This window comes from Hippocampus bargibanti, linkage group LG01 (assembly GCF_051943395.1).
Source record: "Hippocampus bargibanti isolate YZ-2025 linkage group LG01, ASM5194339v1, whole genome shotgun sequence".
NCBI classification, from domain to species: Eukaryota; Metazoa; Chordata; class Actinopteri; order Syngnathiformes; family Syngnathidae; genus Hippocampus; species Hippocampus bargibanti.
In genome coordinates this window covers 11,864,760-11,884,407 of record NC_142734.1, presented here as the reverse complement: position 1 = coordinate 11,884,407, position 19,648 = coordinate 11,864,760, and the positions used below count along the sequence as shown (strand labels likewise).

Genomic DNA, 19,648 nt, shown 5'->3' with positions numbered 1-19,648 from the left:
GTTTATTTCCGCTTTTTTTGTGTGACAGCGTTTGGTGGGCGGGACTTGAGTATATTTAAACACCCTCATCTCTGCAGCCTCCATCCGCCTACAGCTCAAAAGACGTCGGCGTGGTCCCTCACTGAAACTGGGAAGAAGATACCTGATAAAGCCGAGCACAGTCCTCCATTTGTTTTCGCGACCCCGACAGTCAAACGGAAGGCAACCCTCGCAGCAACGGCCATGCCCGACCAAGCAACTATGCAGGCGCTCAAGGACGTCGCCAACAAGCTGCGAATTCACTCCATTAGAGCAACATGCGCCTCTAACTCTGGGTAAACTTCTTAAACAGGTTTCTTCAGCTGTTTTGACGCTATATGCGAGCTCAATGCAGACCATAATGTCGTGCCGACGGTCACGAGGCTCTCTGGGGGCCTTGTAGCACGTGTTGCACACCAGTTGGCTATGGTAAAAGAATACGGTCATTCACCATGTGTTTTATTCCAAGTCGCCTTAGGCACTTAAATCGTGTTGCGCCGTTACGATGACGTGCATAATATGCTGACGATGACGTGTATAATATGCTGGACTGTAATAGTTCTTTCAGGCGGGAAAATGTTTCTTAAAATGGCTCTCTTGGACTTGGTGAACGTCGATCACCTGATTAATCACGTGGTGACGAGAAAGCCACATATGCATAGATGTTTCGAGGGACAATGAAATGATCAATGAGTCCTGTCCGCAATGTTCTGTGACTAGAAAACGGGTTGGACTTCCGGTGCATATTGCGAAAACGAACAGAACAAGATGACGTGATGGTTCGAATTCTTCATATTTACTTGGTTTTGCGAATTATAAACGTCCCTGGTGAAATAGTTTACAGTCATACCATTTTTTGTGAAGGTTGAAATGTTGGTTGGATTGCGTAAATTCACCTGGTGTTTGTAACCAGTTCGTCATTCATTACCTTGCGTATAGTTTGGCAAGGCGTCAAGCCGTTCTGCTAAATGTAAACAACTTCCTTCACGGAACGTCTGTGTAAGCTATGAGTCGTACAGGAGTGGTCCATCGATGAAAAGGTTTATTCATCCTTCATCTGTACTTTTTTGAAGGTGTCGGACGTTTCGCTTCTTATCCAAGATGCTTCAACAGCGAACTAAAGTCTTACTGGTAGTATCGGCCCTATATATATCCCTAATGTCCAGACATGGCGGCGCCGGCCACTGCACTGCTATGATAGGTCCCTACTCTCAGGTTGGGGGGAGCAGAGGACCACTTCCTGCGGCCCCACCGATTGTTCCTACATTCCTGACTAACGACTGGCCTGATTGTCCCACTCCCTCCGGTATCCCCTCATCAGCATTACGAATGTTGCGTAAGCAGACTATTGTATGAACGATCCAAATTGAACCTCACCCCACCAAACTGGTTTAATGAAGGATTTAGTTGTTTTATGAAAATCACTTATTTTACTTCCCTTTCAAACAATCTATGTTCTTTCTCTAAGATTTTAACCTCATAGTCGTCAAATGAGTGGTTGCTAGCTTTTAGGTGCATATGTACTGCCGATTGAGGCCCACTAGTATTATCCCTGTGATGTTGATAGTCTTTTTTTTGAGAATTTGTTTAGTCTCCCCAATGTACTGCTCTTTACAATTATCATTCTTACAATGTATTGAATAAACTACATTTACTTTGTTTTTCATTTGGCAGCCTATCTTTTGGATGAACTATTTTTTTTTTGCCTTAAAGTGTTTATCGATGAGAAGGTTTCTTCTGCCGTCATCTGTACTTTTTGAAGGTAAGATGACGGCTGAAGAAACCTTCTCATCGATGGACCACTCCTGTACGACTGAGAGCTTACACAGACTTAAAGTGTTTATCGGTTTAAAATAGGTAGGAATTTTGTGTTGCCAAAGGACTCTTTGTAGTTTTTCAGACTCCTGCTATGTAAGGTACTGCTATTCCTCTCCTTTTTGTATCTTCAGAATTTTTGGTTTCATTCCCTATTCTTTCTTTCTGACATTTGTTAAATGACCACTGAGGGTACCCATGCTTAGTGAGTGCTCTCCTGATATGTTTTGACTTCTTTTCTCTGCCTTCGACGCTTGTAAGTATTAGTTTAGCCCTTGCTGGAGGGTTCTGATAACTCCTAGTTTGTGTTGTAAAGGGTGATTAGAATCGAAAAGTAAGTATTGGTCAGTGTGCGTAGCCTTCCCAAAGACTTCTGTTTTTAGCGCTCTGTCCTCTTATAATTACTTTACAATCCAAAAAGTTGGTTCTCTTTAATGTCCTCACGAGTAAATTTAATGATGATGTCTACCGAGTTGAGGTGATCTGTGAAGGATTGAATTTCTTGTTTTGCTTCACGGAAGTAACCCCGAACAGGTTTTGCAGACAATATACCACTTCCTTGTCAAGCAATTTCCTTGTTATCTGACACTAATTTTTATCCGAATGTTGAGTCACCCTTGTTGTGTTTTTAGCAGCTATATCCCAGTGTTAGTTCCATCAACTCTTAAAAAGAACGTGTGGATATATTTTTTAAATTAATTGTCTTGGTCTCCATTTGTTACAGAAGTATGTCATTTGATCTGATGGGTGTTTGATGGTAGACCTTTAGTGAGATGGAAAGACCTCACATTTAAAACAATATTTAAATGTCATTTACATTGTTTCTGAGTTCATGCCTCTAATTTGCGCTATTTCCCATCAGGACACCTCTTGGCATAAGCGCAGTGGGTAAATTTGCATGATAAAAAGAGGACCATAACCATAATTAATGACTGACAATTTGGCATGTTGCAAGTTTGTTGGAAATTGTGTCATTTAAAGTATAAGCCTCATAGGGAAGCTGAGAAGCTGTTGAGTACAGATATTTCCAAAAAATCTTACAATTCTCTGACCACTATTTCATCATCTAACAGTTCCTCAAGTTTGCATGAGTTCATTTTTGGAGGTGAGGTCTTGAGTGGTAACTGACAATTTAATAATGATGTGACTTTGTGGAGCTGTTCTCAACATATGAAAGGTTGATGTGTGTATGCTAACATGATCAGAGTGTAATGGAATATTTTAATGGTCTTCCAGAAGAATCCAGATTTGTAGCATTTGCATGTTTTGTGTAGATTGTATTTTATTTTTACCAAATTATATCGATATTGTCACCTTCGTGTTGTTTTTCAGCCACCCCACATCCTGCTGCAGTGCAGCCGAGGTCATGTCTGTGCTGTTCTTCCACACCATGCGCTATAAAGCTGATGACCCCAGCTACCCGTGCAATGACCGCTTTGTGCTATCCAAGGTTTCTACATGCACATGTTTTAGCTCAGCTTTACATGTAGCTAGTTAGAATGGCCATAATGTTCCCGCCCGCCTCTTTTCAAGGGTCATGCCGCACCGATACTGTATGCTGCCTGGGTTGAGGCTGGTTTTGTGAAGGAGTCTGACCTCCTGAACCTGCGCAAGATAGACAGTGACCTGGAAGGGCACCCCACCCCAGTAAGACAAGAACTTAAACCTCCTCTTGCTGTACACAGATTCTCTTTGAGCTCACTGAACAGACTTGCAATCATGTGTATTTTGTCTTCTCAGAAACTGCCTTTTGTTGATGTGGCAACTGGATCACTGGGTCAGGGCCTTAGTGCTGCCTGTGGAATGGCATACACTGGCAAGATGTTTGACCGGGCCAGGTGAATATGTGTACTCTTGTTTTTTATTTATTTATTTTTTTTACTTTGTTACTTCTGGGTTGAGGGAACGCTGGCGCGTGTGGCTGCCGCTGCTCACCTGCAAAAAAAATATCCTGTGACTGTAAAGTGTCCTTGAGAGTTTTGAAAGGCGCTTATAAATGAAAATAATTAGCATTATTATCATTATTGTTATTATTATTGTTATTGTTATTATTATTACGTCTGTGTATCCCAAAGTGTCCAGTCATGGCGGACACAGCTATGATAGGTCCCTACTCTCAGGTTGGGGGGAGCAGAGGACCCCTCGCTAACGACTAACGACTGGCCCAGTTCCCCCACTCCCACCGGTATCACCTCATCAGCATTACGAATGTTGCCTAACCTGTTTTGCCTAAGCAGGCTATTGTATGAACGATCCAAATTGAACCTCACCCCACCAGACCGGTTTAAAGAAGGATTTTGTTGTTTTATAAGAATCGCTTCTTTTACCCCCCTTTCAAACCGTCTATGTTCTTTCGCTAAGATTTTAACCTCATTGTCGTCAAATGAGTGGTTGCTAGCTTTTAGGTGCAAATGCACTGCCGATTGAGGCCCACTTGTAGTATCCCTGCGATGTTGATAGTCTTTTTTTGTCTTTTGTCTTTTTGTTGAGTCTCCCCAATAATAACTCCCCAATTATTATTATTAGTTATTATTAGTTATTATTATTATTTGACTGTTTATATTGGAATTCTTTCTCTGGCCACTCATTCTGCAGGGAATCAGTCGTAAACTGAATTTTTTGTATTCAACGTGGGTAACTTAAAAATGAAATTTGACCCTACAAAGTACGTCTGCGTCCATGAATCGAATAACATAAATTGGCTTGTGGAAAAGGCTGAAGCAAAATCTCAGCGTCATCACTCGTAAATGTTACCGAAGTAAAACACATTGCCCTCCTGTAGAAAATATGGTGAGCCAGGTGGAAAGAATTCAAGGAAGGCAACGGTCTTTGACACTAACTTTTTTATAATCAAGAAACTGTTCTATTTTAATAAATGTAGTAGGACGTAGGTTGCTCTAGTCTAAACTATATATAGTGAGTCATGGATGTTGGTCACATATGTCTTTACACATTGTCCTTATCAGTTCGTCATGAGAATCCCATTTTATCAATGACTACAGCACAAGAATGGATAATGTTCAAACAAAGACGTTTTCCCCAACGAAATAATTCAAATTTGTTATGTGACAATATTTTGCCGTTTGTATCCCAGGCCATTTAATAGATAGATGTACCAATATTAAATTGTTTGTATTTATTTTTTCCTCCAAAGTTACCGCGTGTACTGTTTGCTGGGAGACGGAGAGTGTTCCGAGGGTTCCGTGTGGGAAGCCATGGCCTTTGCGTCTTACTACAAGCTGGACAACCTGGTGGCTATCATGGATGTTAATCGGCTCGGTCAAAGTGACCCAGCACCCCTCCAGCATCAAATGGATCTCTATAAAAAACGCTGCGAATCCTTTGGGTTAGTTACCAGTAACGTCTATGCATGGGTCCCATATGACTAAAATGCAAACGATAAGATTTTGTATTGAGGGTCATGATCTTTAGTTTGGATACAAATAAATTATTTACTCCTGTTGGACGCTATAGTGAGGGGAAGAAAGACAAATATCTGTCAGCGATTATTATCATAAAGTGCCAATTTTAAAGAATATATATACTGCAAAGAAAAAATCAACATTTTATCAGAATCAGAGATCCTTTAATAGTCCCCCAGTGGGGAAATTTGCAATTTAGTCATTAAGTAAGTGTACAAAAACAAGAAAGGGTCAACAGTGTTTTTACCCAACGGTACAACATATGTAGACCCCTATGAAGTGGCAACATATTTGTCTAGTTTGAATAATTCAGCAATCATGAAAAATCCCAAATAAACAAAATACCCGCTTTTAAACTGGCGTTACTGTCATTGCTACATTGTGCTTGATTGCATTTGTATTTATTTTTTGGTCCACAAAAGTATTCCATCTTGAGAAGATTTTTAATTGGATTTCAATCAAATACTACATTCAGAACTTTTGAAGAGTCATTTAGTAAGTTTGAAATGGATGGAAAATGGAAGCAACTAAGCCAAATCTTTGCTGGGATTCTATAATGAATACCGATGACTCTGCAACTGTTTTAAATATTACCACCTTTTATTTCCAGTAGATGACACCTTTTGGTTAGATAATGGAACCCACTCGGTCTTGTGAAGCCTTTCATACAGCTTACTTTGGCTTTTTCTTTTTTTTTTCTCTGTAGCTGGAACACAATCCTTCTGGATGGCCATGATGTGGAAGCTTTGTGTCAAGCTTTCTCAAACGCTCAGCAGTTTCGTGACAAGCCCACTTGCATTGTTGCCAAGACGCTAAAGGGAAAAGGCCTCAAAGGTCGGGAGGGTGTGTCATATAGTTGTAGCCAATATGTTCTTTCCACTTTTACTCAACGGCTCTTATTTTTGACAAGGTATCGAGAATGAATTGAACTGGCACGGAAAGCCCATCCCTAAGGACACGGTGGAGGGATTCTTGAGCACCATACAGGGGCAAATCCAAAATCCCGCCAAGAGCTTGTGTCCTGAACTGCCCAAGAATGATGTGGCACCCGCCGACCAACGAATGATACCCATGTCCGAACCTCCATCCTACAAGAGCGGGGAAAAGGTCCCCCATTTTTTTACTTTTTGTTCATGTTGGGGGGGGAGATGGCCGTTCTATTCCTCCGTGTATTCATATACAGTGATACCTCGGCTAACGAACGCTTTCGCAAACGAACTTTTCACCTCATGAAAATTACATTCGTGAGAATATAATCTTGGCATACAAACTAGTTTTCGGGAAACACGGAGTGGCACAATGGCTGGTGGACTACTTTTCAGCGGAAGAACACCAAACCACACGGCCGAATGGCGCCACCGTGGCTGCCGGACTACTTTTCCACACCCACTTTCTTTGAGTGCAGATGTGGTTTGTATGGAGTGGATAATTAGCTTTTTTTGGGGACTGAAAAAGACCCCACCACAGGCTAGTGTTAAGCCGAAAAGGACAAAATTATGGTTGAATAGAAGGAGATCATCGAACGAGGTGTGTGTTTGTGTGACTTAACGTGCCATTACCAGTGTGCTAAGTCGACCATTGCTACATGTGGCTTCGGGTGTTTCTGTGTTGTCTAAGCAATGGTCTCAGGCAATAGAAGAGGTTGAAAAACTTGTGTTGATTTGGATGAACATAAAACAGTTAGTTGGGGACAGTGTGTGAGGGTATTATTGCCAAGAAAGCACGGCAACTTCACTCAGATATCAAGAGGCAACTACATCTATCATCTACAACTATCAAAATACCGGTCAGAGGCGGTGAACAGTACCTTCCAAGGCTTAATTTGCACATTATTCGAGGCACCCACGGTTTTCAAGGACACACGAGTTGGAATGTCGACACGTGAAAGTCATAATTGCATGACTAAATATGGGCAGAATACACACTTCATTACATTTTTAAGTTTGTTGTTGATATGCTTTTGATTTGCTAAATGCCGCCCTCTCAATGGGAAAAGAATACTACGTGTAGAAGGTTGCTCTGCGGTGTCAATGACTTCAAACAATTTGTGGTTACTTCTGTTCTCTGCTCTTTCAGGTGGCAACGAGGCGTGCGTACGGTAATGCGCTGGCTAAGCTGGGACGAACAAGCGGCAGAGTGGTCGTTCTCGATGGGGACACCAAGAACTCAACGTTCTCCATCAGTTTCCAGAAAGAGTTCCCCGACCGCTTTATCGAGTGTTTCATTGCTGAGCAGAACATGGTAAATGAGATGCAAGTCCTCTAAGTGAGCTTATTTTCAATTGCTCACTTTGAAATGTTATTCTTAATAGTATTTAATTCAAAGTCATTGGTCAAATTAGTCTGATTGTGACGTCCTCTAAGAACAAAGGAATATTTTCGTTGACTTTCTGCTGCTGCAGGTGGGAGTGGCAATTGGCTGCGCTGCTCGAGACCGCGCTGTGGTGTTTGTCAGCACTTTTGCGGCCTTCTTATCCAGGGCCTACGACCAGATCCGAATGGGAGCCATTTCTCAATCCAACGTCAACTTCGTAGGGTCCCACTGCGGCGTCTCCATTGGTGGGGTTTTCCAATGACATCCACACACTTAACTTTTTAAAAAATGATTTATTTACTGATTGACTACTCAACAATGGACTTTTATCATTCTAGGCGAGGATGGTCCTTCTCAGATGGCACTTGAGGACCTGGCCATGTTCCGTGCCATCCCTACTTGTACGGTGTTTTATCCAAGTGATGCTGTGGCCACCGAGAGAGCCGTGGAGTTGGCAGCCAACACAAAGGTTGATTTTTGATTTCCCCCCCCCCCCCCCCCCCCCCCCCCCCCCCCCCTGAGTTTGCCAAACTTACCTTTTCACACTTCGTTGATTTCCTCAGGGTATGTGTTTCATCCGAACCAGCAGACCCGAAACGCCAATCATCTATTCTGCGCAGGAGTCTTTTGAGATTGGTGTAGCCAAGGTGAGTCATCATTCTTCTCTTCTTTAAAGGACAACTGACGCCTCCGGACATGTTGTGTCCATAATTTGTAAAATCATCATTATTATTATTATAAAATCAATCACTGTTTAAAATGGCATAGTGGGGAAAAAATAAAAGAAAACAGACAGACAGAGGTCAGTGCTTGTAAGGTGTCTGCTATGATTTGCAATACAGGTTTAGTCTTAAAACGTAAAATATAGCTATATGTGGTGGAATCTTTGTAAAATACGCTCAGTAGAAGCCATTTTACAAATTATGTACACAACTTGTCCGGAGACGTCGGTTGTCCTTTAAGGTGTGTACAAAGGACCTTATCTAATTAAACTTGACTCCGCCAGGTTGTGCGCCAGTCTAGCAGTGATCTTGTGACAGTGATTGGAGCTGGTGTGACTTTGCATGAGGCTCTGGCTGCTGCTGACATGCTGCAAAATGAAGGTATGCCTGTACTGCCCCCTTGTGGTTCTATGTCTAAATAAGGTTGCAACCTGTTGTCACCCAAGACAGTGGTCATCTCACTGTCCTTTTTATAAAAAGCTTTGGGTTACTTGAATTCTGTCCTCTCTCTCTCTCTCTCTCTAGGGAAAAACATATGTGTGATTGATCCATTCACTATCAAACCTTTGGATGCAGACACTATTTTGAACAGCGCAAAAGCCACGGGGGGGCACATCATCACAGTGGAGGACCACTACAAGGAGGGTGGGTGGTGTGGCTTGTCTTGGAGTGTATGCGCGAGTGTTCGGATCCTTTACGGTGTGTTGTTTTACACAGGTGGTCTTGGAGAGGCGGTCTTGTCAGCGGTGGGCCATGAGCAGGGCATCGTTGTGACCCGGCTTGCAGTCACCAGTGTTCCTCGCAGTGGGAAGCCACAGGAGCTTTTGGACCACTACAAAATCAGTGCACAGCATATTGCCAACATTGTGCGCAAAAAATTTCCCAACTGACGAGACTGCACCTTCTTCAGTTCGGTGTTATCATGCTCAGTCAGCTTTTTACCCAACTTGTCCCAGCAGTCTTGTAGAAGTCTGTTATTCTAGTCGCAGTTTGCAAAGCGACCTTGTTCCTGGTACGTCTTCACATTCTCCTACTGTATACGCAAAATTGCTTTGCTTAACACTGTTTGAATGAATAGTTCATGTTTAGAAGGCTTCCAAATGTCAACCATTCCAAAGTTGAGGAAATTTGAGTGGAGGGTGAGACTGATGCATTCCAACACACACTTCTGCACATTCCATTTGTTTTACATATCACACTGGTCATTTGGCAGACATCTTTGTGGAACCATTTTGAAGTGGGGTTCTTTATGATACCAAAACCCAACAAAATGTTACTGGTAGTCTGTTGTGCTGAATTAAACCTACTTAATACAATATTGTGTGATAGTATTTTTATTTTTCTGACTTAGATTCTATTTGGCAGGTACTGTGGAGCTTGAACATGTGTTCTCAATTTACTTGAATGGGAAAAATGTTCACTTCAAAAGAATATTGCCCAATAACATAATTTCTTGACAATCAGTTTTGGAAACTCATTACTTTTGTTTGGATTACCATGGTCTGCATGGATGAGAATCAGCAGGAAAAAAATATTATTAAATACCTAAAGATACTAATGTTAAGATAAGATACTAATGTTATTAAATACCTTATGGAGATAATTCAATTGATTTCTATAAGTACTGTAGTAGATTGCCACAGTTTTAATGATTTGATATTTATTGATTCACTGGCCAAATGGCAAATTGAATGGTTGAGTGTTGCGCGTTTCGTGTCGGACCGATTTAGATCGTTGGACCGGAAATTGTTGTGCGCGTACGTTTGCATTAGATCGGGGCATTCGAAAAAAACCACAAGACAAGCAATGTGATACGTCTTGACTCAACAGTGGTTTACTTCGAATGCCCCGATCTAATGCAAACGTACGCGCACAACAATTTCCGGTCCAACGATCTAAATCGGTCCGACACGAAACATGAACCGAAGCAGGCGTTCCATGTTTAAATAAACATTTTCGATATATATCATTTGTAAACCAATAGAACTACGCGAATGTAACCAAAATAGGAAATACGATAATTTACAACCTGTCACATACTCCCCCTCAAAATAGATGTTGTCCCCAACATATGTACTAGTAAATACATAAATACGCTGGACGACGTGCCCAAAACAATGACGCACGGTATTATGAACTGCATCCAAATATGAACTATAATAATGAACAGTTTACAGACTGGAACTCTTTTCATACATTCTGTTTACATTATAACAATCAACAATTCACAGACTGGAACTCTTTTCATACATTCCGTTTTACTTATACAGGGCTCATCGGGGTCTTCTTGTTTCCATCTCACTGTTCTATTAAACCGAAGTGTCGATTAACCATTTCTGTAGTATTTCGTGGCATAATAGGGGTGTGCGCCATACATCCAAGGCATTGTCTGTTCACCATGATATGGTACTGTCCCTACATTGTAGCAAGATGGCGAACCAAGGCGATCATACGTGAATACCTTGGGTCTCCTGTGTTCTCGTCGTGGCCGTTGATTTCCCCCAATATCAGGATTACTGGGGGGTGGCTGGGGAAAAGGGGGACACACTGTCACAGGTGGATCATTTTCCGGACCAATGTTGCCCTCCTGAGATTGGTCAACTTCCGCAGCTCCCGGCTCCGTCCCCGGCAGTTCATTCCCCAGTTGATTGTCATCATGGTGGGTTGTCTCCACAAAGCTCACGTCCCGCGGTTCTGGTGAGTCTGGTCGGGTGCTCTGGCGATGCAACACTGGATAATACTCATCCTCCTCATCATCCTCTTCCGGATCCATTTCCGGCATCTTGTTCGGTCGTTGCCGAGTGGACTTTTCCTTGGACTGGGACTGTAGTGAAGTCTCTAATGGCAAATGATCACATGGCAGCAAGAGATTGCGGTGGAGTATCCTAGATCTGCCCTTCCCCCTCTCAGGTTTCAGCTCATAAACTGGAATGTCTTGGCTGACTTGACGAACCACTGTATGAACAACATCCTCCCAGTGGTTTCTCAGTTTGCCTGAACCTCCACGTGGGGTTAAGTTTCGAACCAGAACACGATCACCGGGCAACAGGGTAGAATACTTTAGTTTACTGTCATATAGTCTCTTACTCCTGGCAGCAGCTTTGTTGTTATTTTCTTGCGTGATCGCATACGCTTCCTCCATGCCCTGTTTCCACTTCTTCACATAGTCCTTCTGGTTGGTTTCACCCTGGTTCGAGTCTGGATTCAAACTAAACAACATATCAACTGGCAAACGTGGTGAACGTCCATAAAGTAAGTAAAAAGGTGAGAACCCTGTCACCTCACTTTTGGTACAGTTGTAAGCATAAACGAGTTTGTTTAGTGAGTCTTTCCAGTTACTCTTTTGTTTCTCTGTCAGTGTCTTTAACATCTGGATCAGTGTTCGATTAAATCGTTCAACTTGTCCATTTCCCTGTGGATGGTAGGGGGTTGTCCTTGAACCCGCAACCCCACAATATTCCTTCAGTTGAGCAAAAAGTTGATTTTCAAATTCACCACCCTGATCATGGTGAATTCGAAGGGGGAACCCAAACTTTAAAGCATAGTCATTAAAGATTTTGTCTGCCGCTGTTTTGCCAGCTTTGGACGTTGTAGCATAAACTTGAGCGAAACGTGTAAAATGGTCTACTAGCACAAGCACGTATTCATAACCACCCTTACATTTGTCAAGATGCAAAAAGTCAACGGAGACAAGTTCAAAAGGCTGAGTAGTCACAATATTAGTAAGAGGGGCTCTGGTCTCACGGTTGGGCTTTTTGTGTTTTAGGCACACACACTCTCTCAGTACATAGTCCTCTATTTCTTTTTGCATAAAGGGCCAGTAAAAACGATCCCTTACAAGGGAAAGAGTCCTTTCTACACCATGGTGGCCCATTTCATCATGCAGCTCTTTTAACACCGTCACCTTGTGTTTTTCAGGAAGCAGTAGTTGGGTTCTGTTTGCCGTTTTTCTGTACAAAACACCTCTGTCATTAAAGTGTAGCTTGTCCCATTCCCTCACAAGACAAACAACTTGAGGACAATGCTTTCTTAGTTCAGTACCTAGCGGTTTCGTCTCCGCCAGTTTGTATCTAATAATATGTCCTATAATGGGGTCAGTCTCTTGATCTAGCTTGATCTGTCCAACAGTCAATGGGGCTATCGGTGTGTTTAGTGACACCTCGGCACACATAGCTGAGATTCCCATAGACCAAGCTGCACTAGACTCGTTCTGTTGGTCAACCGCTTGTACGGCAGCACTCACAGCATCATACGACATTTCTTTTGTACATCCTTCCATATATGTTACCATATCAAGGGGCATCCTAGATAAACTGTCTGCATCAACATTTTCCTTACCGGGACGATATTTAACAGTAAAATTAAAATCAGAAAGTTCTGCGACCCACCTGCACCCAGTTGCATTTAACTTAGCAGTCGACAGTACATACGTGAGTGGATTATTGTCACTATACACAGTGAAGAATGGTGCATAGTACAAATAATCACGAAACTTGTCTGTGATCGCCCACTTAAGCGCCAAAAATTCCAACTTGCCCGAGTGTAAATTATAATTCTTCTCAGCTGCAGTTAATGTCCGAGAGCCATAGGCTATCACGCGAAGTTTGCCATTTTGTCTTTGGTACAACACAGCACCTAAACCCCGGTTAGAGGCATCTGTATGCAAAATGAAAGGATGCGCGAAGTCAGGAAAACCTAAAACTGGTGGTTGAACTAAACAGTCTATTAGCTGCTCTAACACTGACTGATGCTCATCACCCCACTCAATACGTGTGTTGGAAGACACACTGTTATGTCTCACTTTCCATTTTTGTCTTTGATGCTGCTGAGTCTCAACATTCAGAGGGGCTTTATGCAAAGCATACAAGGGACTAGCGATACAAGAGAAATCTTTGATGTATTGCCTATAATAGCTTAATAGTCCCAAAATGGCTCGAAGCTCACCGACAGTGCCTGGCTGCTTGTTTTTCAGGGCACGCACTGCTGCTGTATCTGCCGGGTCCATTCTGCTCCCCTCAGCAGAGACAATCCTGCCGAGGTACCTCACTTCCGGCTTAAAGAGGTCACACTTTCGGACTTTGAGTTTTATTCCATTTTCCCTGAGACGTCGCAACACTCGTCTGACGTCCTCAACGTGGTTGTCAAATGTCCCGCTGAAAACAAGAATGTCATCAAGATAGGGGACACATATTTCGTCCCGTAACCCCTCCAGACATTGTTCCATACACCGCTGGAACGCTGCTGGTGCATTCATGAGTCCAAACGGAATTCGAATCCATTCATAAAGGCCCCAAGGGGTCACGAAGGCAGTCAGGTGTCGGCTCCCTTTGGACATGAACCCCTGGTGGTATGCTTTGCCTTGGTCCAGCAGCGAGAAGATGGTGTTACCCCCAAGGCTATCCACCACGTCCTGTACCCGTGGGATGGGGTGCCGGTCAGGGTGTGTTTTCCGGTTCAGCTCTCTGTAATCAATACATAAGCGCAGTGTACCATCTTTTTTCCTGACACAGACGACAGGGGATGAGTAGGAGGAAGTGGACTTTTCCACCCACCCCTGCGCTATCAAGTCCTGTAAATAGTCTTTCACCTCTCTGTACATTGGCTTTGGGACAGACATATATGTCTTTGAAACAGGCTCAGTGTCTTTCAACAAAATGTCCATTTGTAGGTTTTCCACACACCCTATGTCGTCGTCCGATTTTGAAAATGATGCCGATTCCTCTCTCAACATCTGCTGAACGGTCTTTCTTTTATCTTCGTCCAAATGAGAAAGGTCAATTGGGGGGTCCCACTGCTCACTGAGAGCGATGGTGGTATTCTGGACATGGACCTCATTGACAACCACTGAAGGAAGGTCCCTTTTAAATATGTTAGCTGGGTAGACAGACCCTACCGACTGCACTGTACCAATAATAGCCTTTACTGGAAACCTAATATCATGATTAGTAGGGTTCTGGACACTAACAACTATCCTAGGGATGGAACCTGCCTTAACTGAGACCAACGAGTCACAAAGCTCGAGGCCATCTGGCCACTGTGGGTTTTCACTTGGCTCAAAAACCAATGTAACATCTTCCTTAAAGGGCTTAGCCTGTACTTTGCATGGAATAATAAGTGAGCTATGCCTGGCTATAGTGAATCTCTCATTTGTTGTTTTTACACGGTACTCATGTGCTTGTCCCAGACTAACTGCTTTTATGAAAGTGGCAGCTTTATTGCGCTTAAGGTGGGGAAAAGCTAGTCTAACCGATTTCAAGAGCTTTTCTGTATCCCCTGTTTGTGACTCATTAGAGAGGCTATCTAACACAAGACGCTCAATGACATTAAACCCTATGATAGGACACTGTTGCTGGTCACCTTTTAGTACTAATACTGGTACAAGTAGCCCTGGATCATTAGCACCAAGTTTAAATGATATCTCAAGCCATCCTACATAAGGCATATCCGTTCCATTAGCTGCCACAATATTGAGAGTGTTATCAGGGTCAATAAGTTCATTCACATTTTTCAATGACACGTCAGGTAAGTTTGTTTGTTTCCATAACTCATCTACAGCACACACCTGGGACCCCGAGTCCCAGAGTGCTTCAACCCTTTTGTTACCCAAAAAGCACCGAATAAGACATTTCTTTCCCACTAACTCCCTGACCGAAGGTAATTTGCCACACTGGTTCTTATCTGTACGCTCGACAAATGACTGCTTATGTCTCTTCTGAACGGGGCCACGTGTGTGGGGCTTACATTCCATTTTCATAGCACCACTGTAACACTGGGACCTATCTGTCTCTGTGGTCACACCATGTCCCACTGGAGTAACCCTTTCTAGTTTAAAGCATGGTTCCTAGCTGAGTTCTGTGCTTTGCAGCCTGCTCTGAAATGTTCACTACTTCCACATTTAAAACAGTGCTGACAATATTCTTCACCTGTCTGAATACAAGAATAACACCTGGGCTGAGGGCGACGGGGCATGTAGTACTGCGGAGGGGCGAACCGCTGCTGGAACTGTGCTGCCCCCCTCATCGGCCTGGGCCCTGGTGCTGGGTGGTACTGCTGAAGAGCTGATGGGGAGTGCTGGGTGTAGTAGTGCCTGGCTGGTGGATCTACCTGATATTGTGAAGGTGGAGTGAAGGCGACCTGTTCAGGGTAGTGGTCAGGCAGGCGTTCAGGTCCTCCGCTGGTGGGCTGAGAAGTGGCTGTTGGTTTCTGAATAGTCTCTTTGATCTGGGACACTTCTGCACGCAGCTCTTTTAACAGCATCATCTCTGACCTCATCTCTTTGATCTCTGAAAGGAGTTCATTCGGCACAGTAACAGTATTCTGCTTTAAGACTGTCTTCTTCCCAATCGGGACTGGTGTGTCATCTACCTGGACAGTGTTCAGCGTTGTCACCCGTGCAGCAGCATTTTTCTTTTTTTCCTGTCGCTCTTTTTCATTTGCACATGCCATGTTTAATTTTTCTAACAGTACTTCATCTGATGTGGTGGTTAGCAGGAGGAAAGGTTGCATGTCACTCTTTACATTGTCACTCTGTAACCCCGTCAGAACTGTGTGCAGGAATAAACTCTGGACCAACGTGGGATCATACTTCACCCCTGATTCAGCTTCTTGAGATGCAAAAAGAATCCTTTGACGAAGATCCATTGCACGCAGTAGAAATTTCTGTGGGGAATCTTTATTAGTCTGCACTTCCGATGAGAGCTGCTTGTACAACTCAGTGGCTCCTCTCTCTTGATAGTGAGATCGGAGAATCCTTCGTAAAGAAGTTAGGGTAAGATTTTCTTTCCCTTCGAGGTAGCTTCTCAACTGCAGACCTGGTGTTATGGCACGAACCACTGCATCGATGATCTCATCCCCCTGGTAGCCTTTACTGAGCCCACTTTCTATCTGTCTGACCAAATTAGGAAATGTGAGTTTATCTTTTTGTCCGAGTTCACCTATTTGTCCAGATATTTTGAAATCTTTGCGCCAGGGGCAGTGTCTGGGGGCACTATGCTTCTCTTTCGCACTGCATCCCGACCTTTTTCACTTGGTTTGGCTATTCCTGGTTCAAAATCTTTTATACTTTCAATGAAGTCCTTTATACGTAGCAAATCTGACATTCCTCCATCTTCTAGCTCTAATTCAGCTCTTTCAATGTAGGTTGACACAATATTAATTAGTTGGCCTCGAGTCTTTCCTGTAAGTTGCTCTCTTTCCAGTCCAGATATTTGGATTTCAGCACATAACTCTGACAACTGTTGAAAATTCAGTCCAAATAACTTGCCTTTGATGTCCAACTGTAATTCCTCTAACGCCATTTTCGAGAGGGTAGACGCAGTTCAGCTGGCCGGATTCACTTCAAAGTCTTCCAGTGCCCTCTAGTGGTGGCTGTACGCACAGAGATGCAACTAGAGCACATGTAGAAACAAACCAGTAAACGGCGACGCCACTCCGACTGGGTTGATTGGGGATATTCGGCGCGAGCTTCTACCCACGGCGAGTAGACAACACTCGAACGCAAATATCCCAGCGGTGCCTCCAAAATGTTGCGCTCTCCACTATAGTAAGGGAGATACGGTGTTGTGGGATCCAGAAAAAAACCACAAGACAAGCAATGTGATACGTCTTGACTCAACAGTGGTTTACTTCGAATGCCCCGATCTAATGCAAACGTACGCGCACAACAATTTCCGGTCCAACGATCTAAATCGGTCCGACACGAAACATGAACCGAAGCAGGCGTTCCATGTTTAAATAAACATTTTCGATATATATCATTTGTAAACCAATAGAACTACGCGAATGTAACCAAAATAGGAAATACGATAATTTACAACCTGTCACATGAGCACTACCAGCTGCGGCCTTCATGTGTGGAGTTTGCATGTTGTCCCTATGCTTTCATGGCTTTTCTGCTCAACCTCTAGTTTCCTTCCACATTCAAAAACATGCATGGCAGGCTGTTTGGACACTTCAAGTTGTCCCTAAGTGTGAATGCGAGCACAAATGGTTGTTTATTTCTGTGTGTCCTGTGATTGGCTGGCAATTGGTTCAGGGTGTCAACCTACCTACTGCCCAAAACAGCTGGGATAGGCTCCAGCATTACTCGCGACCCAAGTGACTTACGTGGATTGGAAAATGAATGACTGCAAAAGCCAAAGAAGCCTCATAAAGCACTTGTGATTTTTTTCCTTCTCCAGTAGATGTTGCTCTTGTTTTTTAAGGCTTTAACCAAGGAATTGTATGTTATTTCCACTGCATCTTTATTTAAAAAAGTGGAGGAGTGGAAAATGATCACATCCTCTTTATAGCTCAATTTGTCCATCTGTAGATAATTGCCTTTAAATAATGTATAACTACTAAATTAGTCTCAAATTAAACTGCTCAACCATCCAGGGTGTCTATCGTGGAAAACATACCTTTTGGAGATATGTTTTGGCTGAGAAAGTATTTTATGTGTTAACCTTGGATGCTCAGGGTCCCACTCTGCCCCACAGTCGTTTGGCATTCTACATGGTTCAATTTTGGGACCTGTCCTCTTTTCAATGTTTTGGTTGTTTCTGGGTTGTGTCTAAAAAACATGTTATTTCCCTCCCATGCAAATGACCGTGAGATCGATGTCCCGCTGTGAAAAAAAAGGATACTTTCTCATTAAGGCCACTTTTTTTCCCTGCCTTATTATTACTTTTTCAGGAAACTATGTGGAAGGTCCAACAGGACCCGAGTGTTTCAGTGTTCGGTAGTGCTCAACCATTCAATTTGCCATTTGGCCAGTGATTCAGCCAAGGATTTGAGGCTCCATGAAAAAAAATGTTGCTTCCAGTGCCACGAAATGAGCATACTATTTTTAGTTCTGGGTCCTAAGAATCATCTCCATTTTTCTCTCCATTATGGCAGCTCTGCATGTGGCCATGTCTACTGCACAATACCTCCGGCTTAATGCAAATTTGAAATACACTGAAAATGTTAACAATCTGTTGTGTGTGACTTTGCTATACGGTCACAGATTTGTCAGAGTGGCGTTTCTGAATGAAAACATTGTGTGGCTACGGGAGGGTGTCAACCCACAATGAAAGTACCCAGCTGGTGGCACCTGCCCAGTGTGACGAGTTGAAGCAGCACTGTGCCAAATTGTGTGTGTGCACATCCATTACGTGTCTGTGGAACATAAAGATCGTCGGTCTCCTCCTTTTCCCCATGGTTGTGTTTGTTTACATACATAAATGCGAGTGGAGATTAGGCAAACAAGGTTGACTCTGGCCTGGCCCGAACCCACACCCCCCCAAAAAGACATCCATCCGTCTCTTCTGGGAAAAGACCCAATACAAACACCTATGACTACCTTTTGTGTCAACATACAGAGGGAAAACATGACATTGCCATTCCAGGTGTAAAACCAAATGATGGAATGGATAAGTCATTCCCATAGAATGAATATATGCAGACCACGGTTACGTTGGGGTCACACGTCTGTTTTTATCAAGAGTGAAGCAGACAGTAGGTCGGAAGGAAGACGTGAGTGGAGACAAGGAGGAGTCAGGCGGGTCTGTCTATCTCATGTTTGGTCGAACCTTGGCCTCTATTAACGATGTGCATGTAATTCATGACCCAAATGGATTGCAAGTAAGCTCCAGGCTAGCGTTAGTGTTGTAGCACTGTGGTTCTGTGCCATGCTTCCCCCCACGCCCACCTTGCGGCAAGAGGTAGTGGCAGCCATCTGCTGTGTAATCTGCTTCGTCATTGACATGTCCATGGTCACAAAGGTACAAACTCAGATTGATCGCCTCACCTAGTAAACCGGACATCCTTGGGAGCCGTTGAGAAATTGAACTAAAACCATCTCCATCATATAAAGGCTTTCTTCTCTTATCTTACTTTAGCTTATCTTAAAGCCTGGACTTATCAGTAACAAAGTCCAACATGGTTCCTGTTGGCAAGATTATTCATTTGTACCCAGACACTACACAAGTCCAGATAGGTATCACATCAAAACTTTGAAATTGGTCATTTTTACCCACAAATATGAAACAAACTGCTTTGAGGATGTTTTTGACACATTTCAATGAACACATCAATTCATTTCTGGCATGACTAAGCAGCTGGATGACTCTAAGATAAGTCACAAAATAAAATAGTAACTGCAAATTCTTATTGTTGACTGCTTGCGTTCTTTCGTCCTGCTAGGGGCGATGTATGTCTTCCAGTTGTTTGACTACTACGCTGGCATCACTTTTCTGTGGCAGGTGTTTTGGGAGTGTGTGGTGATTGCCTGGGTCTATAACAGGGGTGGGCAAACTTTTTGGCTTGCGGGCCGCATTGGGTTCTAAAATTTGACAGAGGGGCCGGGCCAGGAGCATTTGGAGGGAGTGTTTGGGCCGG

At 43.3% G+C, this 19,648-nt stretch overlaps 1 protein-coding gene across 1 annotated transcript; it reads left to right on the top strand.

Annotated features, from left to right (window-relative positions):
- The first annotated feature begins 66 nt into the window (after window positions 1-66).
- Window positions 67-9,606, top strand: tktb (transketolase b). The gene is made up of 14 exons (XM_088996286.1): window positions 67-314; window positions 3,166-3,283; window positions 3,367-3,480; window positions 3,574-3,671; window positions 4,988-5,179; window positions 5,962-6,089; window positions 6,166-6,362; window positions 7,332-7,496; window positions 7,657-7,813; window positions 7,907-8,037; window positions 8,132-8,215; window positions 8,575-8,671; window positions 8,816-8,935; window positions 9,008-9,606. Exons 1-14 carry the CDS (start codon window positions 223-225, stop codon window positions 9,178-9,180), a joined length of 1,866 nt encoding a protein of 621 aa, XP_088852412.1. The 5' UTR covers window positions 67-222; the 3' UTR covers window positions 9,181-9,606.
- Window positions 9,607-19,648: the final 10,042 nt, after the last annotated feature.